The sequence below is a fragment of the Procambarus clarkii genome, chromosome 53 (genome assembly GCF_040958095.1).
Source record: "Procambarus clarkii isolate CNS0578487 chromosome 53, FALCON_Pclarkii_2.0, whole genome shotgun sequence".
In the NCBI taxonomy this organism is placed as follows: Eukaryota; Metazoa; Arthropoda; class Malacostraca; order Decapoda; family Cambaridae; genus Procambarus; species Procambarus clarkii.
The window spans coordinates 19,353,172-19,375,724 of NC_091202.1; the positions used below are offsets into that span (position 1 = coordinate 19,353,172).

General features: G+C 51.4%; 1 protein-coding gene across 1 annotated transcript; it reads right to left on the reverse strand.

Annotated features, from left to right (window-relative positions):
• Positions 1-1,504: 1,504 nt before the first annotated feature.
• On the reverse strand, positions 1,505-21,696 carry LOC123751135 (integumentary mucin C.1-like). The gene is made up of 3 exons (XM_069304896.1): positions 21,681-21,696; positions 19,981-21,455; positions 1,505-3,070 (listed from the first exon to the last, which is right to left on the reverse strand). The coding sequence occupies exons 1-3, from the start codon at positions 21,694-21,696 to the stop codon at positions 1,505-1,507; spliced, it is 3,057 nt and encodes a 1,018-aa protein (XP_069160997.1).
• Between the last annotated feature and the right edge of the window lie 857 nt (positions 21,697-22,553).

Consider the following 22,553-nt stretch of genomic DNA (forward strand, 5'->3'; position numbering starts at 1 on the left):
GAAACCCTTGGGGCGCACAGGTACCTTTTTTCCCTTTGGACCTGAAACCCTGGGGGCGCACAGGTACCTTTTTTCCCTTTGGACCTGAAACCCTTGGGGCGCACAGGCACTTTTTTTCCCTTTGGACCTGAAACCCTTGGGGCGCACAGGGGATATTCTAAATTTACCTGAAAACCCTGGCGCCACACAGACGATATTTTCCCTGAAAAAAAAATATCGTCTGTGTGGCGCCAACCCTACTACTAGTGTAGTGCATGTGGTTGTCAGTGTAGTGCATATGGGTGTCAGTGTAGTCCATGTGGGTGTCAGTGCAGTGCAGTGTAGTCCATGTGGGTGTCATTGTTGCACAGTGCAGTCCATGTGGGTGTCAGTGTAGTACAGTGTAGTCCATGTGGGTGTCAGTGTAGTACAGTGTAGTCCATGTGGGTGTCAGTGTTGTACAGTGTAGTCCATGTGGGTGTCAGTGTTGTACAGTGTAGTCCATGTGGGTGTCAGTGTAGCCCATGTGGGTGTCAGTGTTGTACAGTGTAGCCCATGTGGGTGTCAGTGTTGTACAGTGTAGACCATGTGGGTGTCAGTGTAGTCCATGTGGGTGTCAGTGTAGTCCATGTGGGTGTCAGTGTAGTCCATGTGGGTGTCAGTGTAGTCCATGTGGGTGTCAGTGTAGTACAGTGTAGTCCATGTGGGTGTCAGTGTAGTACAGTGTAGTCCATGTGGGTGTCAGTGTAGTCCATGTGGGTGTCAGTGTAGTACAGTGTAGTCCATGTGGGTGTCAGTGTAGTATAGAATAGTCCATGTGGGTTTCAGTGTAGTCCATGTGGGTGTCAGTGTAGTACAGTGTAGTCCATGTGGGTGTCAGTGTAGTACAGTGTAGTCTATGTGGGTGTCAGTGTAGTACAGTGTAGTCTATGTGGATGTCAGTGTAGTACAGTGTAGTCCATGTGGGTGTTAGTGTAGTCCATGTGGATGTCAGTGTAGTACAGTGTAGTCCATGTGGGTGTCAGTGTAGTCCATGTGGGTGTCAGTGTAGTCCATGTGGATGTCAGTGTAGTCCATGTGGGTGTCAGTGTAGTCCATGTGGGTGTCAGTGTAGTCCATGTGGGTGTCAGTGTAGTCCATGTGGGTGTCAGTGTTGTACATGTGGGCGTCAGTGTTGTACAGTGTAGTCCACAGAGCGTCAGTGTAGTGCAGTGTACTTACAGTGTATGTTTAAAACAATAAGGTAGGAAAAGAATATTAACTAAACATATTTATATATCTGGAATAAGTGGGAGACAAGCTAATGGCCTGGGTTCGAACCCCGCGAAGAACAGAAACATTTAGAGACGTTTCCTTCCACCTGATGCATCTCTTCACCAGGCAAAAACGTAGAGACTAGTAAACTGTTGTGGGACGCATTCTGGTTAGTCGTGCTGGGGAGAATGGGTGGGTGGGGAGGGGGGCGGCGGGTGATGTCGATGAGACTAGGTGCAGGCATCCTGTCCCCGATGACGGGAATATTGGTTTAGAGCACTGCTGAGACACTGTGGGGCTGAGAGCACTGCTGAGACACTGTGGGGCTGAGAGCACTGCTGAGACACTGTGGGGCTGAGAGCACTGCTGGGACACTGTGGGGCTGAGAGCACTGCTGGGACACTGTGGGGCTGAGAGCACTGCTGAGACACTGTGGGGCTGAGAGCACTGCTGAGACACTGTGGGCTGAGAGCACTGCTGAGACACTGTGGGCTGAGAGCACTGAAGGGACACTGTGGGCTGAGAGCACTGCTGGGACACTGTGGGCCGAGAGCACTGCTGGGACACTGTGGGCTGAGAGCACTGCTGGGACACTGTGGGGCTGAGAGCACTGCTGGGACACTGTGGGGCTGAGAGCACTGCTGGGACACTGTGGGTCTGAGAGCACTGCTGGGACACTGTGGGGCTGAGAGCACTGCTGGGACACTGTGGGGCTGAGAGCACTGCTGGGACACTGTGGGGCTGAGAGCACTGCTGAGACACTGTGGGGCTGAGAGCACTGCTGAGACACTGTGGGGCTGAGAGCACTGCTGAGACACTGTGGGGCTGAGAGCACTGCTGGGACACTGTGGGGCTGAGAGCACTGCTGGGACACTGTGGGGCTGAGAGCACTGCTGGGACACTGTGGGGCTGAGAGCACTGCTGAGACACTGTGGGGCTGAGAGCACTGCTGAGACACTGTGGGGCTGAGAGCACTGCTGGGACACTGTGGGCTGAGAGCACTGAAGGGACACTGTGGGCTGAGAGCACTGCTGGGACACTGTGGGGCTGAGAGCACTGCTGGGACACTGTGGGCTGAGAGCACTGCTGGGACACTGTGGGCTGAGAGCACTGCTGGGACACTGTGGGGCTGAGAGCACTGCTGGGACACTGTGGGCTGAGAGCACTGCTGGGACACTGTGGGCTGAGAGCACTGCTGGGACACTGTGGGCTGAGAGCACTGCTGGGACACTGTGGGCTGAGAGCACTGCTGGGACACTGTGGGCTGAGAGCACTGCTGGGACACTGTGGGCTGAGAGCACTGCTGGGACACTGTGGGCTGAGAGCACTGCTGGGACACTGGGCTGAGAGCACTGCTGGGACACTGTGAGCTGAGAGCACTGCTGGGACACTGTGGGCTGAGAGCACTGCTGGGACACTGTGAGCTGAGAGCACTGAAGGGATACTGTGGGGCTGAGAGCGCTGCTGCGGACACTGTGGGGCTGAGAGCGCTGCTGCGGACACTGTGGGGCTGAGAGCGCTGCTGCGGACACTTTGGGGCTGAGAGCGCTGCTGCGGACACTGTGGGGCTGAGAGCGCTGCTGCGGACACTGTGGGGCTGAGAGCGCTGCTGCGGACACTGTGGGGCTGAGAGCACTGCTGCGGACACTGTGGGGCTGAGAGCACTGCTGGGACACTGTGGGGCTGAGAGCACTGCTGGGACACTGTGGGGCTGAGAGCGCTGCTGCGGACACTGTGGGGCTGAGAGCACTGCTGGGACACTGTGGGGCTGAGAGCACTGCTGGGACACTGTGGGGCTGAGAGCGCTGCTGCGGACACTGTGGGGCTGAGAGCGCTGCTGCGCTCAGTAAATCAGTAAATCAGTAAATCAGTAGGGCTTCAGTAAATCTGCAGCTAGTTAGTCTTTAATGAACCTTGTAGCAGTTGGCATTTCCTGTTTGGCGTTGTAATGGCTAGAATTGTATCACCAAAATACTCTTAGAGTTTCAGGAATAAGGAGGAATAGATAACTTAGCATTCCTCAACAAGAGGGATGAGCACACTAAGCTTGGCGAGGATGAGTCACAATAACAGGTCTGAAGATAAGATGAACAATCCACTCGCCAGTAGATGAGACGTCGACGTTTCGGTCCGTACAGGATCGTTATCAAGTCGATTATGATATCGCCTGGCGGTTAGTCCAGGACGGACCGAAACGTCGTCGTCTCTTCATATCCCGGTGAAGATTTTTGCCTTTAAGCAGAGTCTACGTCAAAATACGACGTTCTATCAAGGGAACGGGTTGACTGATCAGGAGCAGAAGGATCTTTTCGGAAATCTTACTGCCAACCACTCGGCAATCGTTGATGGTCATCAAGAAACTTGTCATTTGTTTTTAAATATAATTGAGAAAATCCACCAAGGGTGGATTTCTGACTTGATATAAGTTATACAACCGGATTTCTTCTAAAATTACAGGACGTTTGAAGGCCCGTCCTGAAGCCAGTCCAAGTTTAATGTGTGACCCACAAGCACCCGGGTGGACGGGCAGAGTGGGTCTAGACCTTTTACAGCGATTATTGTCTCTTGAAGGTTTGCCCATAATTGAGAGCAGCGTCACTGGTCAGTAACTACTGAACACTTAACGACGCTTCCTTTAGTGGACTGTGATTGGCTCTGCCTACTTCCACTGAGTGGGGGAGGGGGCCCGTGGTCCATGAACGAGGCAGAGTTGGTAGAGACGTCAGAGGCGAAGCGACATGTTTGCACAAGTGTAGTTGAACTTACCTCGCCCCCCACTGTCTTACCTCGCCCCCACTGTCTTACCTCGCCCCCCCACTGTCTTACCTCGCCCCCCACTGTCTTACCTCGCCCCCCCACTGTCTTACCTCGCCCCCCACTGTCTTACCTCGCCCCCCACTGTCTTACCTCGCCCCCCACTGTCTTACCTCGCCCCCCACTGTCTTACCTCGCCCCCCACTGTTTTACCTCGCCCCCCACTGTCTTACCTCGCCCCCCACTGTCTTACCTCGCCCCCCACTGTCTTACCTCGCCCCCCCACTGTCTTACCTCGCCTCCCCACTGTCTTACCTCGCCCCCCACAGTCTTACCTCGCCCCCCACTGTCTTACCTCGCCCCCCACTGTCTTACCTCGCCCCCCACTGTCTTACCTCGCCCCCCACTGTCTTACCTCGCCCCCCACTGTCTTACCTCGCCCCCCACTGTCTTACCTCGCCCCCCACTGTCTTACCTCGCCCCCCACTGTCTTACCTCGCCCCCCCACTGTCTTACCTCGCCTCCCCACTGTCTTACCTCGCCCCCCACTGTCTTACCTCGCCCCCCACTGTCTTACCTCGCCCCCACTGTCTTACCTCGCCTCCCCACTGTCTTACCTCGCCCCCCACTGTCTTACCTCGCCCCCACTGTCTTACCTCGCCCCCCCACTGTCTTACCTCGCCCCCCACTGTCTTACCTCGCCCCCCCACTGTCTTACCTCGCCCCCCACTGTCTTACCTCGCCCCCCACACTGTCTTACCTCGCCCCCCACACTGTCTTACCTCGCCCCCCACTGTCTTACCTCGCCCCCCACTGTCTTACCTCGCCCCCCACTGTCTTACCTCGCCCCCCACTGTCTTACCTCGCCCCCCACTGTCTTACCTCGCCCCCCCCACTGTCTTACCTCGCCCCCCCCACTGTCTTACCTCGCCTCCCACTGTCTTACCTCGCCCCCCACTGTCTTACCTCGCCCCCCCACTGTCTTACCTCGCCCCCACTGTCTTACCTCGCCCCCCCACTGTCTTACCTCGCCCCCCACTGTCTTACCTCGCCCCCCACTGTCTTACCTCGCCCCCCACTGTCTTACCTCGCCCCCCCACTGTCTTACCTCGCCCCCCACTGTCTTACCTCGCCCCCCACTGTCTTACCTCGCCCCCCACTGTCTTACCTCGCCCCCCACTGTCTTACCTCGCCCCCCACTGTCTTACCTCGCCCCCCACTGTCTTACCTCGCCCCCCACTGTCTTACCTCGCCCCCCACTGTCTTACCTCGCCCCCCACTGTCTTACCTCGCCCCCCACTGTCTTACCTCGCCCCCCACTGTCTTACCTCGCCCCCCACTGTCTTACCTCGCCCCCCCACTGTCTTACCTCGCCCCCCACTGTCTTACCTCGCCCCCCACTGTCTTACCTCGCCCCCCACTGTCTTACCTCGCCCCCCACTGTCTTACCTCGCCCCCCCACTGTCTTACCTCGCCCCCCCACTGTCTTACCTCGCCTCCCACTGTCTTACCTCGCCCCCCCATAAAGCCTTACCTCGCCCCCCCCCAAAGCCTTACCTCGCCCCCCCACAACCTTACCTCGGCCCCCCACAGCCTAACCTCGCCCCCCACAGCCTTACCTCGCCCCCCACAGCCTTACCTCGCCCCCCACAGCCTTACCTCGCCCCCCACAGCCTTACCTCGCCCCCCACAGCCTTACCTCGCCCCCCACAGCCTTACCTCGCCCCCCACAACCTTACCTCGCCCCCCACAGCCTTACCTCGCCCCCCACAGCCATACCTCGCCCCCCACAGCCTTTCCTCGCCCCCCACAGCCTTACCTCGCCCCCCACAGCCTTACCTCGCCCCCCACAGCCTTACCTCGCCCCCCACAGCCTTACCTCGCCCCCACAGCCTTACCTCGCCCCCCACAGCCTTACCTCGCCCCCACAGCTTTACCTCGCCCCCCACAGCCTTACCTCGCCCCCCACAGCCTTACCTCGCCCCCACAGCCTTACCTCGCCCCCCCCACAGCCTTACCTCGCCCCCCACAGCCTTACCTCGCCCCCCACAGCCTTACCTCGCCCCCCCACAGCCTTACCTCGCCCCCCCCCACAGCCTTACCTGTGTCCATAGATCTAAGAAGATGATAGACTTCCGCCGGTTGTTTAACCACATCAGGTAACAGTGTCCCAGCACTTAGATCACACACTCCTGCAAGTGTTTAGCTCATAGGTTTACCAGTTAACAATTTTACCAGTTTACCAGTTTGCAAGTTTAACAGTTTACAATTTTACCAGTTAACAATTTTACCAGTTTACCAGTTTACCAGTTTGCAAGTTTAACAGTTTACAATTTTACCAGTTAACAATTTTACCAGTTTACCAGTTTACCAGTTTGCAAGTTTAACAGTTTACAATTTTACCAGTTAACAATTTTACCAGTTAACAAGTTTACCAGTTAACAAGTTTACCAGTTAACAAGTTTACCAGTTAACAAGTTTACCAGTTACCAAGTTTACCAGTTAACAAGTTTACCAGTTTACCATCTTTCTTTTGATTGCTGCCAGTACCAGCACCGTCTTCCTGGTCTACCGCTGGGATCCGATCCTGGTCCTCGCGGCGTGTTCCGTCATCAGACCTCGCGACCTTGGCGCCAAGACTTCCCGGTGCCAGTTATCTTGTATCTGATTCCCAGCTTGGTGTAACATACTGGTGGAACCGCCTACCCGCCGAAGCCGTAAATGACAAAACTCCGCTGTACTGCTGGAAAAGGTCATTCAGGGAAAAGGGGTGGGGGGGGGGGGGGGTCCTTCGACAAGCCGCCGGCGTCCTGGCATCATCGAGGCCAAAATATAGTGTTAGTGGCTATAGCAGGTAAATTCAGGTAAACTTTCTTTCGGCAAATGCGTCTGTCAGTGTAACGGTTAATTACCTGAGTTTACCTGAGAGCCACTAACACTATAGTGGCCTCGACGGGGGACAGGAAGCTGGCAGCTTGTCGAATGTAAACACCCCCACCCCTCTCCTCCCATTTTCCTTGATCTTTTCTAGATAAACTTTGAAAGTTTTAATAAAGTTTGGCATTTACGGCTTCGGCGGATAGGCGGTTCCATGGGGCTGAAATGAAGAGAGATATCTTTGTTTTATATTTTCTCCAACAATGTTCTTGGTCTCGGCTGGCCTCGGCTGGCCTCGGCTGGCCTCGGCTGGCCTCGGCTGGCCTCGGCTGGTCTCGGCTGGCCTCGGCTGGCCTCGGCTGGCCTCGGCTGGCCTCGGCTGGCCTCGACTCCTCTACAAGTATATATTGGCTTACCAGAAGCCTGGGTCACACATTACTAAGGAACGGAAGGTAACTATCGGGAGAAAGTGCCAACAAGCCACTTGGACGGTCGGGGATTGAACGCCGACCTGCATGAGATGTACATGTTTATCTTTTTCTTTTCCGCTGTTACTCATTCTCTCTACATTTATTCCTTCTGCTTCTACTATTATGTGTCTCTTCCACCCACCCCATTATCTCTCTCTCTCTCTCTCTCTCTCTCTCTCTCTCTCTCTCTCTCTCTCTCTCTCTCTCTCTCTCTCTCTCTCTCTCTCTCTCTCTCTCTCTCTCCCTCCCTCCCTCCCTCCCTCCCTCCCTCCCTCCCTCCCTCTCTCTCTCTCTCTCTCTCTCTCTCTCTCTCTCTCTCTCTCTCTCTCTCTCTCCTCTCTCTCTCCTCTCTCTCCTCTCTCTCTCCTCTCTCTCTCTCTCTCTCTCTCTCTCTCTCTCTCTCTCTCTCTCTCTCTCTCTCTCTCTCTCTCTCTCTCTCTCTCTCTCTCCTCTCTCTCTCCTCTCTCTCCTCTCTCTCTCTCTCTCTCTCTCTCTCTCTCTCTCTCTCTCTCCTCTCTCTCTCTCTCTCTCTCTCTCTCTCTCTCTCTCTCTCTCTCTCTCTCTCTCTCTCTCTCTCTCTCTCTCTCTCTCTCTCTCTCTCTCTCTCCTCTCTCTCTCCTCTCTCTCCTCTCTCTCTCTCTCTCTCTCTCTCTCTCTCTCTCTCTCTCTCTCTCTCTCTCTCTCTCTCTCTCTCTCTCTCTCTCTCTCTCTCTCTCTCTCTCTCTCTCTCTCTCTCTCTCTCTCTCTCTCTCTCTCTCTCTCTCTCTCTCTCTCTCTCTCTCTCTCTCTCTCTCTCTCTCTCTCTCTCTCTCTCTCTCTCTCTCTCTCTCTCTCTCTCTCTCTCTCTCTCTCTCTCTCTCTCTCTCTCTCTCTCTCTCTCTCTCTCTCTCTCTCTCTCTCTCTCTCTCTCTCTCTCTCTCTCTCTCCTCTCTCTCTCCTCTCTCTCCTCTCTCTCCTCTCTCTCTCTCTCTCTCTCTCTCTCTCTCTCTCTCTCTCTCTCTCTCTCTCTCTCTCTCTCTCTCTCTCTCCTCTCTCTCCTCTCTCTCTCTCTCTCTCTCTCTCTCTCTCTCTCTCTCTCTCTCTCTCTCTCTCTCTCTCTCTCTCTCTCTCTCTCTCCTCTCTCTCTCCTCTCTCTCCTCTCTCTCTCTCTCTCTCTCTCTCTCTCTCTCTCTCTCTCTCTCTCTCTCTCTCTCTCTCTCTCTCTCTCTCTCTCTCCTCTCTCTCTCTCTCTCTCTCTCTCTCTCTCTCTCTCTCTCTCTCTCTCTCTCTCTCTCTCTCTCTCTCTCTCTCTCTCTCTCTCTCTCTCTCTCTCTCTCTCTCTCTCTCTCTCTCTCTCTCTCTCTCTCTCTCTCTCTCTCTCTCTCTCCTCTCTCTCTCCTCTCTCTCTCTCTCTCTCTCTCTCTCTCTCTCTCTCTCTCTCTCTCTCTCCTCTCTCTCTCTCTCTCTCTCTCTCTCTCTCTCTCTCCTCTCTCTCTCTCTCTCTCCTCTCTCTCTCTCTCTCTCTCTCTCTCTCTCTCTCTCTCTCTCTCTCTCTCTCTCTCCTCTCTCTCTCTCTCTCTCCTCTCTCTCTCTCTCTCTCTCTCTCTCCTCTCTCTCTCTCTCTCTCTCCTCTCTCTCTCTCTCTCTCTCTCTCTCCTCTCTCTCTCTCTCTCTCCTCTCTCTCTCTCTCTCTCTCTCTCTCTCCTCTCTCTCTCTCTCTCTCTCTCTCTCTCTCTCTCTCTCTCTCTCTCTCTCCTCTCCTCTCTCTCTCTCCTCTCTCTCTCTCTCTCCTCTCTCTCTCTCTCTCCTCTCTCTCTCTCTCTCTCTCCTCTCTCTCTCTCTCTCCTCTCTCTCTCTCTCTCTCTCCTCTCTCTCTCTCTCTCCTCTCTCTCTCTCTCTCTCTCCTCTCTCTCTCTCTCTCTCTCTCTCTCTCTCTCTCTCTCTCCTCTCTCTCTCTCTCCTCTCTCTCTCCTCTCTCTCTCTCTCTCCTCTCTCTCTCTCTCTCTCTCTCTCTCTCTCTCTCTCTCCTCTCTCTCTCTCTCTCTCTCTCTCTCTCTCCTCTCTCTCTCTCTCTCTCTCTCTCTCCTCTCTCTCTCTCTCTCTCTCTCTCTCTCTCTCTCTCTCTCTCCTCTCTCTCTCTCTCTCTCTCTCTCTCTCTCTCTCTCTCTCTCTCTCTCTCTCTCTCTCTCCTCTCTCTCTCTCTCTCTCTCTCTCTCCTCTCTCTCTCTCTCTCTCTCTCTCCTCTCTCTCTCTCTCTCTCTCTCTCCTCTCTCTCTCTCCTCTCTCTCTCTCTCTCCTCTCTCTCTCCTCTCTCTCTCTCTCTCTCTCTCTCTCTCCTCTCTCTCTCCTCTCTCTCTCCTCTCTCTCTCTCTCTCTCTCTCTCTCCTCTCTCTCTCCTCTCTCTCTCTCTCTCTCTCTCTCTCTCTCTCTCTTACTGACTCTTTCTCGTTCTCATTATTAACTTCTCACATTTTTTACTCGGAATCGATGTTTTTCTTCAAAATACAATTCATATTTCCATATTCCATCAGTAATTGCGATCTTTTAAATTTGTCTTTTTTAAATTGGGAATAATATTTGTTCGGTTCCTCCTTTTAGTTTATATATACATATATATAATATATAATATATATATATATATATATATATATATATATATATATATATATATATATATATATATATATATATATATAAAATATAATATAATATAATATTTTACCCTCGTTATTTTTATTTTTATTCTTAATTATTGCTTCTTGTGCATGTTATCTCATTATTAATATTTCTCTGTGAATTATATATATATTTTAAATAGAAATTAAGGCAAATATTGACTAGTTGTTTTATCTGTTTTGCTTCTCGTTCTTGAGAGATTTTTTTTATTGATTTGTTACATTATTCTGGTGATAAAAAAATGTTTCAGTTGTAGGTGCTTTATTGATTTATTTACTTCTGTATTTGTTTTCTTTTATGTTTTATGTCTTTTCTCTCTTTTATCGTGTTCTGGTTTTATTCTTGGCATTTCTATCTTTCCCGTCACTTTTGTTTCTCTTCTTTTTTTCCTTCCTTTTCTCTTGTTTTCCACCACCATGTTACCACCTCTCTCTCCTTTCCTCTCTCTCTCCCTCCTCTCTCTCTCCCTCCTCCCCCTCCTTCCCTCTCTCTCCCCCTCCTTCCCTCTCTCTCCCCCTCCTTCCCTCTCTCTCCCCCTCCTTCCCTTTCTCTCCCCCTCCTTCCCTCTCTCTCCCCCTCCTTCCCTCTCTCTCCCCCCTCCTTCCCTCTCTCTCCCCCCTCCTTCCCTCTCTCTCCCCCTCCTTCCCTCTCTCTCCCCCTCCTTCCCTTTCTCTCCCCCCTCCTTCCCTTTCTCTCCCCCCTCCTTCCCTCTCTCTCCCCCCTCCTTCCCTCTCTCTCCCCCCTCCTTCCCTCTCTCTCCCCCCTCCTTCCCTCTCTCTCCCCCTCCTTCCCTCTCTCTCTCCCTCCTTCCCTCTCTCTCCCCCTCCTTCCCTCTCTCTCCCTCTCCTTCCCTCTCTCTCCCTCTCCTTCCCCCTCTCTCCCTCGCCTTCCCCCTCTCTCCCTCGCCTTCCCCCTCTCTCCCTCTCCTTCCCTCTCTCTCCCTCTCCTTCCCTCTCTCTCCCTCTCCTTCCCTCTCTCTCCCTCTCCTTCCCTCTCTCTCCCTCTCCTTCCCTCTCTCTCCCCCTCCTTCCCTCTCTCTCCCCCTCCTTCCCTCTCTCTCCCCCTCCTTCACTCTCTCTCCCCCTCCTTCCCTCTCTCTCCCCCTCTCCTTCCCTCTCTCTCCCCCTCCTTCCCTCTCTTCCCTCCCTTCCCTTTATCTCCACTATCGCCTGTGTACACATTTCATCTCTCCCTCACCGTCTGTTTATCTCTTTCTCTTCCATTCCATCTCTCTGTCCCTTACCTTCCCTCGGAAAATCTATCCGCACTTTTTCATATTTTCTGGTGGATGTGTTTCCTGCCTCGAGTGTGTGTGTGTGTGTTTGTTTCCTTTATTTTGATATAACTTGTTTATTGTTTGTTTCGTGTTTATTGTTGATTTTTTTTATCATTTTCTACCACAGACGTGGCCAGACATTTACAATGCTAACCGGCATATATACATTTTCTTCTGTCCTCCATGGACAGGGTTAGAGATAAGTTAAATATATAGTTTAGGGATTTGTTGAACACTCAACCACAGAAGGTGATTTGGTGCTTATAAAATGCTAAGCTAACCTACATACGTAAATACATAGATACATAGATTTACGTATGCCTTACATAAAGTGTTAGATGTGTCTTTTACATAGTGTCATTAATGTGCATTTACAAAGGTAAAATGAAATTCTGATCTGCTTCCATATATACTTAATACACATACATATACATACACACACACGTATACATACATATACATATATATACATACATATATACACACACATGCATTCACATACATTTGTCTCTTTTACTCTGACAGGGCGAGATAGCTGATAAAGAAACTAGTGTGCAATTAAGCACTTAATCACTGAAGGTCATTAAGGTGTGTTTACAAGCTCAGGTTATAGAGTTACATCACATACATACATTGTATAATTGATACATTACATGGTCAATCTTGGGTACAAGTCCAATATATCAAGTGTTCCAGTACTCATATAGTAATTACAGAGTTCAGCATACCTTAGCCCAGGAGGGCGAAAGTCAGTCAATATGGGACATTCTACAATATAATGTTCAAGAGAGTGCATGTTTTCTCTTTCACAAAATTGACACATTGTGTACTCGACATTTGGGTTTTGAGAAAGCTGCCAGATACGTCTATATCCCAGGCGTATTCTGGCCACTATAACATCACGTTGCCGGGTTCTTGTTCTATTAGTCCCATATGTGAATGTCTCCTCACGATATCTATCATAATATTAAATGCTACAACTTTCAGGTCTTTGTCAATTTGTTAGGTCGGTGAGATCTTCATTAGATATTTGTTTAAGTATTCTCTTTGTCACTGCTAATGAAACACCCATATTAATGTCTACCGCTGGTGTTCTATAGGCTGTCTTTGCAAGCATATCAACAGTGTTCTCATCTTCATTTCATTGTTTTCTTTTTGGACTGGGACAAACTTGTTTGCTGCGTCCTTGCACTTCTGCGTGATGAAGTCCATCATGTCTTGGGCCGTCTTTCCCCAGAGCTCTGTTAGTGTTAGTTTTGTGTTTGTTTTGTTTATTTTTATTACGTTTAACAATAGTTTTTACCGTGTTTATTGTTTGTTTATATACTGTACAAGGAGGGGTATCCGGCGGTGTCCGGGTCTATCCGGTGCCCAGGTCTTCCCAACACACAGACCTCATCTCCCCCTATTTTCTCTTACCCCTCTCTCTCTCTCTCTCTCTCTCTCTCTCTCTCTCTCTCTCTCTCTCTCTCTCTCTCTCTCTCTCTCTCTCTCTCTCTCTCAGAACATGGAACATATGTTACTTTCATACAACGTTGTAACAGCCTTGTAGTTACCTTGTGTATGTGATGAACAGCTGAAAAAACAATTTAGAAACTCTATTGACAACCAAACCCATGTTTCAAATTCGAACCGCCGACCACATAGCCAGCAACCAGCCGCTCTACCTACTGAGCCATCAGATGAATGACATGTATCCACGATACAGGGTTAGGAATTTACGTGAAAAGGGCGTGAATAAACCTAACTCCTAAATGCCACATCAGCACCCGAAAGGAATTATGGCCTAAAGTTTCAGTTGGACAGCAGAAAGGTGTTTTTGAAAATCCTTCTCCTTAGAGACTTATGTATTCACATACATACTGAATATGTGGTCAGTTGAGAGGTGGAGCACGGACGCCTGGGGCTAGTGTCAACAAATTTCTCAGTGACTGGTCTTGGTTCGAGGTTCGTGATAGGCATGAAGAGGTCACTCCAGTCACTGCTCCTCCCTTTTCAGTGTCCTGGCAAACGATGCCAATTAGAAACCTCAGCAATTAGCAGCCTCCGGTCACACTAAGATTTGTCCAGAATATTACGTTCATGGTGAATACTTCTTAGTTTTCCGTACATTATTTATTTATGAAGGAAGATAGTGTTAAGTGAAGAGGTATGATAGCCATTAATTTGGCTATCATACTCCCACAGCCAATAATCTGGCTATCATGCTCCCACAACCAATAATCTGGCTATCATACTCCTACAACCAATAATCTGGCTATCATACTCCCACAGCCAATAATCTGGCTATCATACTCCCACAGCCATTAATCTGGCTATCATGCTCCCACAACCAATAATCTGGCTATCATACTCCCACAACCAATAATCTGGCTATCATACTCCCACAGCCATTAATCTGGCTATCATGCTCCCACAGCCATTAACCTGGCTATCATACTCCCACAGCCATTAATCTGGCTATCATACTCCCACAGCCATTAATCTGGCTATCATGCTCCCACAACCAATAATCTGGCTATCATACTCCCACAACCAATAATCTGGCTATCATACTCCCACAGCCATTAATCTGGCTATCATGCTCCCACAGCCATTAATCTGGCTATCATACTCCCACAGCCATTAATCTGGCTATCATACTCCCACAGCCAATAATCTGGCTATCATACTCCCACAGCCAATAATCTGGCTATCATGCTCCCACAGCCATTAATCTGGCTATCATGCTCCCACAACCAATAATCTGGCTATCATACTCCTACAACCAATAATCTGGCTATCATACTCCCACAGCCAATAATCTGGCTATCATACTCCTACAACCAATAATCTGGCTATCATACTCCCACAGCCAATAATCTGGCTATCATACTCCCACAACAATTAATCTGGCTATCATGCTCCCACAACCAATAATCTGGCTATCATACTCCCACAGCCATTAATCTGGCTATCATACTCCCACAGCCATTAATCTGGCTATCATACTCCCACAACCAATAATCTGGCTATCATACTCCCACAGCCATTAATCTGGCTATCATGCTCCCACAGCCATTAATCTGGCTATCATACTCCCACAGCCATTAATCTGGCTATCATACTCCCACAGCCATTAATCTGGCTATCATGCTCCCACAACCAATAATCTGGCTATCATACTCCCACAACCAATAATCTGGCTATCATACTCCCACAGCCATTAATCTGGCTATCATGCTCCCACAGCCATTAACCTGGCTATCATACTCCCACAGCCATTAATCTGGCTATCATACTCCCACAGCCATTAATCTGGCTATCATGCTCCCACAACCAATAATCTGGCTATCATACTCCCACAACCAATAATCTGGCTATCATACTCCCACAGCCATTAATCTGGCTATCATGCTCCCACAGCCATTAATCTGGCTATCATACTCCCACAGCCATTAATCTGGCTATCATACTCCCACAGCCAATAATCTGGCTATCATACTCCCACAGCCAATAATCTGGCTATCATGCTCCCACAGCCATTAATCTGGCTATCATGCTCCCACAACCAATAATCTGGCTATCATACTCCTACAACCAATAATCTGGCTATCATACTCCTACAACCAATAATCTGGCTATCATACTCCCACAGCCAATAATCTGGCTATCATACTCCCACAACAATTAATCTGGCTATCATGCTCCCACAACCAATAATCTGGCTATCATACTCCCACAGCCATTAATCTGGCTATCATACTCCCACAGCCATTAATCTGGCTATCATACTCCCACAACCAATAATCTGGCTATCATACTCCCACAGCCATTAATCTGGCTATCATGCTCCCACAGCCATTAATCTGGCTATCATACTCCCACAGCCATTAATCTGGCTATCATACTCCCACAGCCATTAATCTGGCTATCATGCTCCCACAGCCATTAATCTGGCTATCATGCTCCCACAGCCATTAATCTGGCTATCATGCTCCCACAGCCATTAATCTGGCTATCATGCTCCCACAGCCATTAATCTGGCTATCATGCTCCCACAGCCATTAATCTGGCTATCATACTCCCACAACCAATAATCTGGCTATCATACTCCCACAGCCATTAATCTGGCTATCATGCTCCCACAGCCATTAATCTGGCTATCATGCTCCCACAGCCATTAATCTGGCTATCATGCTCCCACAGCCATTAATCTGGCTATCATGCTCCCACAGCCATTAATCTGGCTATCATGCTCCCACAGCCATTAATCTGGCTATCATGCTCCCACAGCCATTAATCTGGCTATCATGCTCCCACAGCCATTAATCTGGCTATCATGCTCCCACAGCCATTAATCTGGCTATCATGCTCCCACAGCCATTAATCTGGCTATCATGCTCCCACAACCAATAATCTGGCTACCATACTCCCACAGCCATTAATCTGGCTATCATGCTCCCACAACCATTAATCTGGCTATCATGCTCCCACAGCCATTAATCTGGCTATCATGCTCCCACAGCCATTAATCTGGCTATCATGCTCCCACAGCCATTAATCTGGCTATCATGCTCCCACAGCCATTAATCTGGCTATCATGCTCCCACAACCAATAATCTGGCTATCATGCTCCCACAGCCATTAATCTGGCTATCATGCTCCCACAGCCATTAATCTGGCTATCATGCTCCCACAGCCATTAATCTGGCTATCATGCTCCCACAGCCATTAATCTGGCTATCATGCTCCCACAGCCATTAATCTGGCTATCATGCTCCCACAGCCATTAATCTGGCTATCATGCTCCCACAGCCATTAATCTGGCTATCATGCTCCCACAGCCATTAATCTGGCTATCATGCTCCCACAGCCATTAATCTGGCTATCATGCTCCCACAGCCATTAATCTGGCTATCATGCTCCCACAGCCATTAATCTGGCTATCATGCTCCCACAGCCATTAATCTGGCTATCATGCTCCCACAGCCATTAATCTGGCTATCATGCTCCCACAGCCATTAATCTGGCTATCATGCTCCCACAGCCATTAATCTGGCTATCATGCTCCCACAACCAATAATCTGGCTATCATGCTCCCACAACCAATAATCTGGCTACCATACTCCCACAGCCATTAATCTGGCTATCATGCTCCCTCGCATGTTATCTTGTTTATTGCTTCCATTCCTGGATTTATTCACCTCGTCTTCTCTCCCTTTAACTTTATTAACGCCTCTCTCTCTCTTCTCTTGTTCCGTCACTCTCCCCTCATTTGTTCTTCTTGATTATCATTTCGTTATCCGCCTGTTCCTCTTCCCCTGTTCTTTCTCTCTCCCTTTGTTTCTTTCCCGATCTGATTCTCTCATTTAATTGGCCGTAGTGATATATTGGGCCTTCTACCGTCCCTTGCTCTTCTTTCTTCCTTCCTTCTCTCTCCTGTTGTCTCTTCTTTCTTCCTTCTCTCCTGTTGTCTCTTCTCTCTCTCTCTCTCTCTCTCTCTCTCTCTTGTTCTCTCTTGTTGTCTCTCTCTCTCTTGTTCTCTCTTGTTGTCTCTCTCTCTTGTTCTCTCTTGTTGTCTCTCTCTCTTGTTCTCTCTTGTTGTCTCTCCTCTCTCTCTCTTGTTGTCTCTCCTCTCTCTCTCTTGTTGTCTCTCCTCTCTCTCTCTTGTTGTCTCTCCTCTCTCTCTCTTGTTGTCTCTCCTCTCTCTCTCTTGTTGTGTCTCCTCTCTCTCTCTCTTGTTCTCTCTCCTCTCTCTTGTTGTCTCTCCTCTCTCTCTCTCTCTTGTTGTCTCTCCTCTCTCTCTCTCTCTCTTGTTGTGTCTCCTCTCTCTCTCTCTCTTGTTGTCTCTTCTCTCTCTCTCGTTGTCTCTCCTCTCTCTCTCTCTTGTTGTCTCTCCTCTCTCTCTTTGTTGTCTCTCCTCTCTCTCTTTGTTGTCTCTCCTCTCTCTCTTTGTTGTCTCTCCTCTCTCTCTTTGTTGTCTCTCCTCTCTCTCTTTGTTGTCTCTCCTCTCTCTCTTTGTTGTCTCTCCTCTCTCTCTTTGTTGTCTCTCCTCTCTCTCTCTTGTTGTCTCTCCTCTCTCTCTCTCTTGTTGTCTCTCCTCTCTCTCTCTCTCTTGTTGTCTCTCCTCTCTCTCTCTCTCTCTTGTTGTCTCTCCTCTCTCTCTCTCTCTTGTTGTCTCTCCTCTCTCTCTCTCTCTCTTGTTGTCTCTCCTCTCTCTCTCTCTCTTGTTGTCTCTCCTCTCTCTCTCTCTCTCTTGTTGTCTCTCCTCTCTCTCTCTCTCTTGTTGTCTCTCCTCTCTCTCTCTTGTTGTCTCTCCTCTCTCTCTCTCTCTTGTTGTCTCTCCTCTCTCTCTCTCTCTCTCTTGTTGTCTCTCCTCTCTCTCTCTCTCTTGTTGTGTCTCCTCTCTCTCTCTTGTTGTCTCTCCTCTCTCTCTCTCTCTTGTTGTCTCTCCTCTCTCTCTCTCTCTCTTGTTGTCTCTCCTCTCTCTCTCTCTCTTGTTGTCTCTCCTCTCTCTCTCTCTCTCTTGTTGTCTCTCCTCTCTCTCTCTCTCTTGTTGTCTCTCCTCTCTCTCTCTCTCTGGTTGTCTCTCCTCTCTCTCTCTCTTGTTGTCTCTCCTCTCTCTCTCTCTCTTGTTGTCTCTCCTCTCTCTCTCTCTCTTGTTGTCTCTCCTCTCTCTCTCTCTCTTGTTGTCTCTCCTCTCTCTCTCTCTCTTGTTGTCTCTCCTCTCTCTCTCTCTCTTGTTGTCTCTCCTCTCTCTCTCTCTCTCTCTTGTTGTCTCTCCTCTCTCTCTCTCTCTCTCTCTCTTGTTGTCTCTCCTCTCTCTCTCTCTTGTTGTCTCTCCTCTCTCTCTCTCTCTTGTTGTCTCTCCTCTCTCTCTCTCTCTTGTTGTCTCTCCTCTCTCTCTCTCTCTTGTTGTCTCTCCTCTCTCTCTCTCTCTTGTTGTCTCTCCTCTCTCTCTTGTTGTCTCTTCTCTCTCTCTTGTTGTCTCTTCTCTCTCTCTTGTTGTCTCTTCTCTCTCTCTTGTTGTCTCTTCTCTCTCTCTCTTGTTGTCTCTTCTCTCTCTCTCTTGTTGTCTCTTCTCTCTCTCTCTTGTTGTCTCTTCTCTCTCTCTCTTGTTGTCTCTTCTCTCTCTCTTGTTGTCTCTTCTCTCTCTCTTGTTGTCTCTCTTGTTGTCTCTCTCTCTTCTCACTTATTCAGTATTAATTATCCCTTACTCACCTAGTTGTACTTGCGGGTGTTGAGCTTCAGCTGTTTGGTCCCGCCCCTCAACCGTCAATCAACTGGTGTACAGGTTCCTGAGCCTACTGGGCTCTATCATATCTACTCCACTTGTTGGAGTGGACATGTCTACTATGTTCTACTATATGAACTCTTCTACTCCACTTGTTGGAGCGGACATGTCTACTATGTTCTACTATATGAACTCTTCTACTCCACTTGTTGGAGTGGACATGTCTACTATGTTCTACTATATGAACTCATGTCTACACTTCTTCTCCTCAAGGTTTCTGAAGTGATGTTCCCTACATGTATTGTGATAATTTATCCCTCTTGGCGCTAGGTAGTGGTAGCTGTGGTGGTGGTAGCTGTGGTGGTGGTAGCAGCGGTGGTGGTAGCTGTGGTGGTGGTAGCAGCGGTGGTGGTAGCTGCGGTGGTGGTAGCACCGGCGGTGGTAGCTGTGGTGGTGGTAGCTGCGGTGGTGGTAGCTGCGGTGGTGGTAGCTGCGGTGGTGGTAGCTGGGGTGGTGGTAGCTGGGGTGGTGGTAGCAGCGGTGGTGGTAGCAGCGGTGGTGGTAGCTGGGGTGGTGGTAGCTGTGGTGGTGGTAGCTGCGGTGGTGGTAGCTGCGGTGGTGGTAGCTGGGGTGGTGGTAGCAGCGGTGGTGGTAGCTGCGGTGGTGGTAGCTGGGGTGGTGGTAGCAGCGGTGGTGGTAGAACCGGTGGTGGTAGCTGCGGTGGTGGTAGCTGCGGTGGTGGTAGAACCGGTGGTGGTAGCAGCGGTGGTGGTAGAACCGGTGGTGGTAGCAGCGGTGGTGGTAGCTGGGGTGGTGGTAGCTGCGGTGGTGGTAGCTGCGGTGGTGGTAGCTGCGGTGGTGGTAGCTGCGGTGGTGGTAGCTGCGGTGGTGGTAGCTGCGGTGGTGGTAGCAAGGGTGGTGGTAGCTGCGGTGGTGGTAGCTGGGGTGGTGGTAGCAGCGGTGGTGGTAGAACCGGTGGTGGTAGCAGCGGTGGTGGTAGCTGGGGTGGTGGTAGCAGCGGTGGTGGTAGAACCGGTGGTGGTAGAACCGGTGGTGGTAGCTGCGGTGGTGGTAGCTGCGGTGGTGGTAGCTGCGGTGGTGGTAGCAAGGGTGGTGGTAGCTGCGGTGGTGGTAGCTGGGGTGGTGGTAGCAGCGGTGGTGGTAGCTGCGGTGGTGGTAGCTGCGGTGGTGGTAGCTGCGGTGGTGGTAGCTGCGGTGGTGGTAGCTGCGGTGGTGGTAGCTGCGGTGGTGGTAGCTGCGGTGGTGGTAGCTGCGGTGGTGGTAGCAGCGGTGGTGGTAGCTGCGGTGGTGGTAGCTGCGGTGGCGGTAGCTGCGGTGGTGGTAGCTGCGGTGGTGGTAGCTGCGGTGGTGGTAGCTGCGGTGGTGGTAGCTGCGGTGGTGGTAGCTGGGGTGGTGGTAGCTGCGGTGGTGGTAGCTGCGGTGGTGGTAGCTGCGGTGGTGGTAGCTGCGGTGGTGGTAGCTGCGGTGGTGGTAGCTGCGGTGGTGGTAGCTGCGGTGGTGGTAGCTGCGGTGGTGGTAGCTGGGGTGGTGGTAGCTGGGGTGGTGGTAGCAAGGGTGGTGGTAGCTGCGGTGGTGGTAGCAAGGGTGGTGGTAGCTGCGGTGGTGGTAGCTGCGGTGGTGGTAGCTGGGGTGGTGGTAGCTGCGGTGGTGGTAGCTGCGGTGGTGGTAGCTGCGGTGGTGGTAGCTGCGGTGGTGGTAGCAAGGGTGGTGGTAGCTGCGGTGGTGGTAGCTGGGGTGGTGGTAGCAGCGGTGGTGGTAGCAGCGGTGGTGGTAGCTGCGGTGGTGGTAGCTGCGGTGGTGGTAGCTGCGGTGGTGGTAGCAAGGGTGGTGGTAGCTGCGGTGGTGGTAGCTGCGGTGGTGGTAGCTGGGGTGGTGGTAGCAAGGGTGGTGGTAGCTGCGGTGGTGGTAGCTGCGGTGGTGGTAGCTGGGGTGGTGGTAGCTGCGGTGGTGGTAGCTGGGGTGGTGGTAGCAAGGGTGGTGGTAGCTGCGGTGGTGGTAGCTGCGGTGGTGGTAGCAAGGGTGGTGGTAGCTGCGGTGGTGGTAGCTGCGGTGGTGGTAGCAAGGGTGGTGGTAGCTGCGGTGGTGGTAGCTGGGGTGGTGGTAGCAAGGGTGGTGGTAGCAAGGGTGGTGGTAGCTGCGGTGGTGGTAGCAAGGGTGGTGGTAGCTGCGGTGGTGGTAGCTGCGGTGGTGGTAGCTGCGGTGGTGGTAGCTGCGGTGGTGGTAGCTGCGGTGGTGGTAGCAAGGGTGGTGGTAGATGCGGTGGTGGTAGCTGCGGTGGTGGTAGCAGCGGTGGTGGTAGCTGGGGTGGTGGCAGCAGCGGTGGTGGTAGCTGCGGTGGTGGTAGCTGGGGTGGTGGTAGCTGGGGTGGTGGCAGCTGCGGTGGTGGTAGCTGCGGTGGTGGTAGCTGCGGTGGTGGTAGCTGCGGTGGTGGTAGCAGCGGTGGTGGTAGCAGGGGTGGTGGTAGCAAGGGTGGTGGTAGCTGCGGTGGTGGTAGCTGCGGTGGTGGTAGCTGGGGTGGTGGTAGCTGCGGTGGTGGTAGCTGCGGTGGTGGTAGCTGCGGTGGTGGTAGCTGCGGTGGTGGTAGCTGCGGTGGTGGTAGCAAGGGTGGTGGTAGCTGCGGTGGTGGTAGCTGCGGTGGTGGTAGCTGGGGTGGTGGTAGCAGCGGTGGTGGTAGCTGCGGTGGTGGTAGCTGGGGTGGTGGTAGCTGCGGTGGTGGTAGCTGGGGTGGTGGTAGCTGCGGTGGTGGTAGCACCGATGGTGGTAGCAGGGGTGGTGGTAGCAGGGGTGGTGGTAGCTGCGGTGGTGGTAGCTGCGGTGGTGGTAGCAGGGGTGGTGGTAGCAGCGGTGGTGGTAGCTGCGGTGGTGGTAGCTGCGGTGGTGGTAGCACCGATGGTGGTAGCTGCGGTGGTGGTAGCACCGATGGTGGTAGCAGCGGTGGTGAACTTTGGCACTCCTAATATCCCAAGCCTGAAGGTGGTGGGGGGGGTGGCCGGGGGGGCTCTCCCCCCCCCCTCTCACTGGGGCGGCGCCTCCCCCCCTGCCTGACGCACGATCACCACCCATTTAATTGAAGTCTGAGGAATCCAGTGGTTGGAGCAGCAGCCGGGCTTGTTGCTGCTCATTCAGCCTTAAACACTGCCCCGGGGCGCCCATCAGGTCAGCCTCGTAGGGCCCCAACCTCCCGAACTGGTCATGACGGCTGTGGAATTCTTCATTCCTCGTCCCCCCTTTTTTAGGGGTAGATAAAGGTGAGGTCACCTTACGGAAAACTCCCCAATATTTGATAATAAAATAGGTGGACCCTCCTAGCCACTCCTGGAGGGTTGGTGTATCAGCGGCATCGCGTTTTCTCTCCCCCGACGGCGTTGTTCCCTCCGCTGAGTGTCCGGAGATGCAAGATTGACAAAATACATCAAATAGCTAACGATTTCAACAAGCCACACTAACGATTAAAGTGTATGTGTGGCTTGGGCAGGTGCGTACGAGATCCTGGGCGGCGCTGCCGGCAACACCAGTGGGCGGTCGAGAGAGGCTGGGTCATTCGTGTGGCGTCTGGCCGAGGAGACGCCTGGTCTGTGTCGCTTCACTCTGAAAAAGTTCGCTCCTGTCCGCCTCGAGGGAGACTGAACCTGACTGCAAAATTAATAACTAAAGGCAGTCTAATTACCCACAAAAAGTGGTAACAAGAGCAATACAGAGGTTTGTTATCGCTCTACAAGTAGAGGTGATTTAAACCACTTGAAATATGAACAGAGTTTTGAATTTCCCGTTAGAGGTCAATGATTGTGTGAGTGTGTGGGATAACAGTGACCTCCTGAGAAAATAGTTCACGCCTCTACCAACTAAAGAATGTGATTTTTTTTTGCACATTCAATAAATAGTTGATGAAAAAATCTTTAATAAACTCCATATATATATATATCTAAAAATCACTTATTAAAATGCAATAAATAATTTAAGCTAAAAAGAGATTTACTCTGCCGTCATAAAATTCCTGATAATTAGTGAAGTTCTCTCAGTAACTCGCCCGGGAAAGTTAAATCGAAAAAAA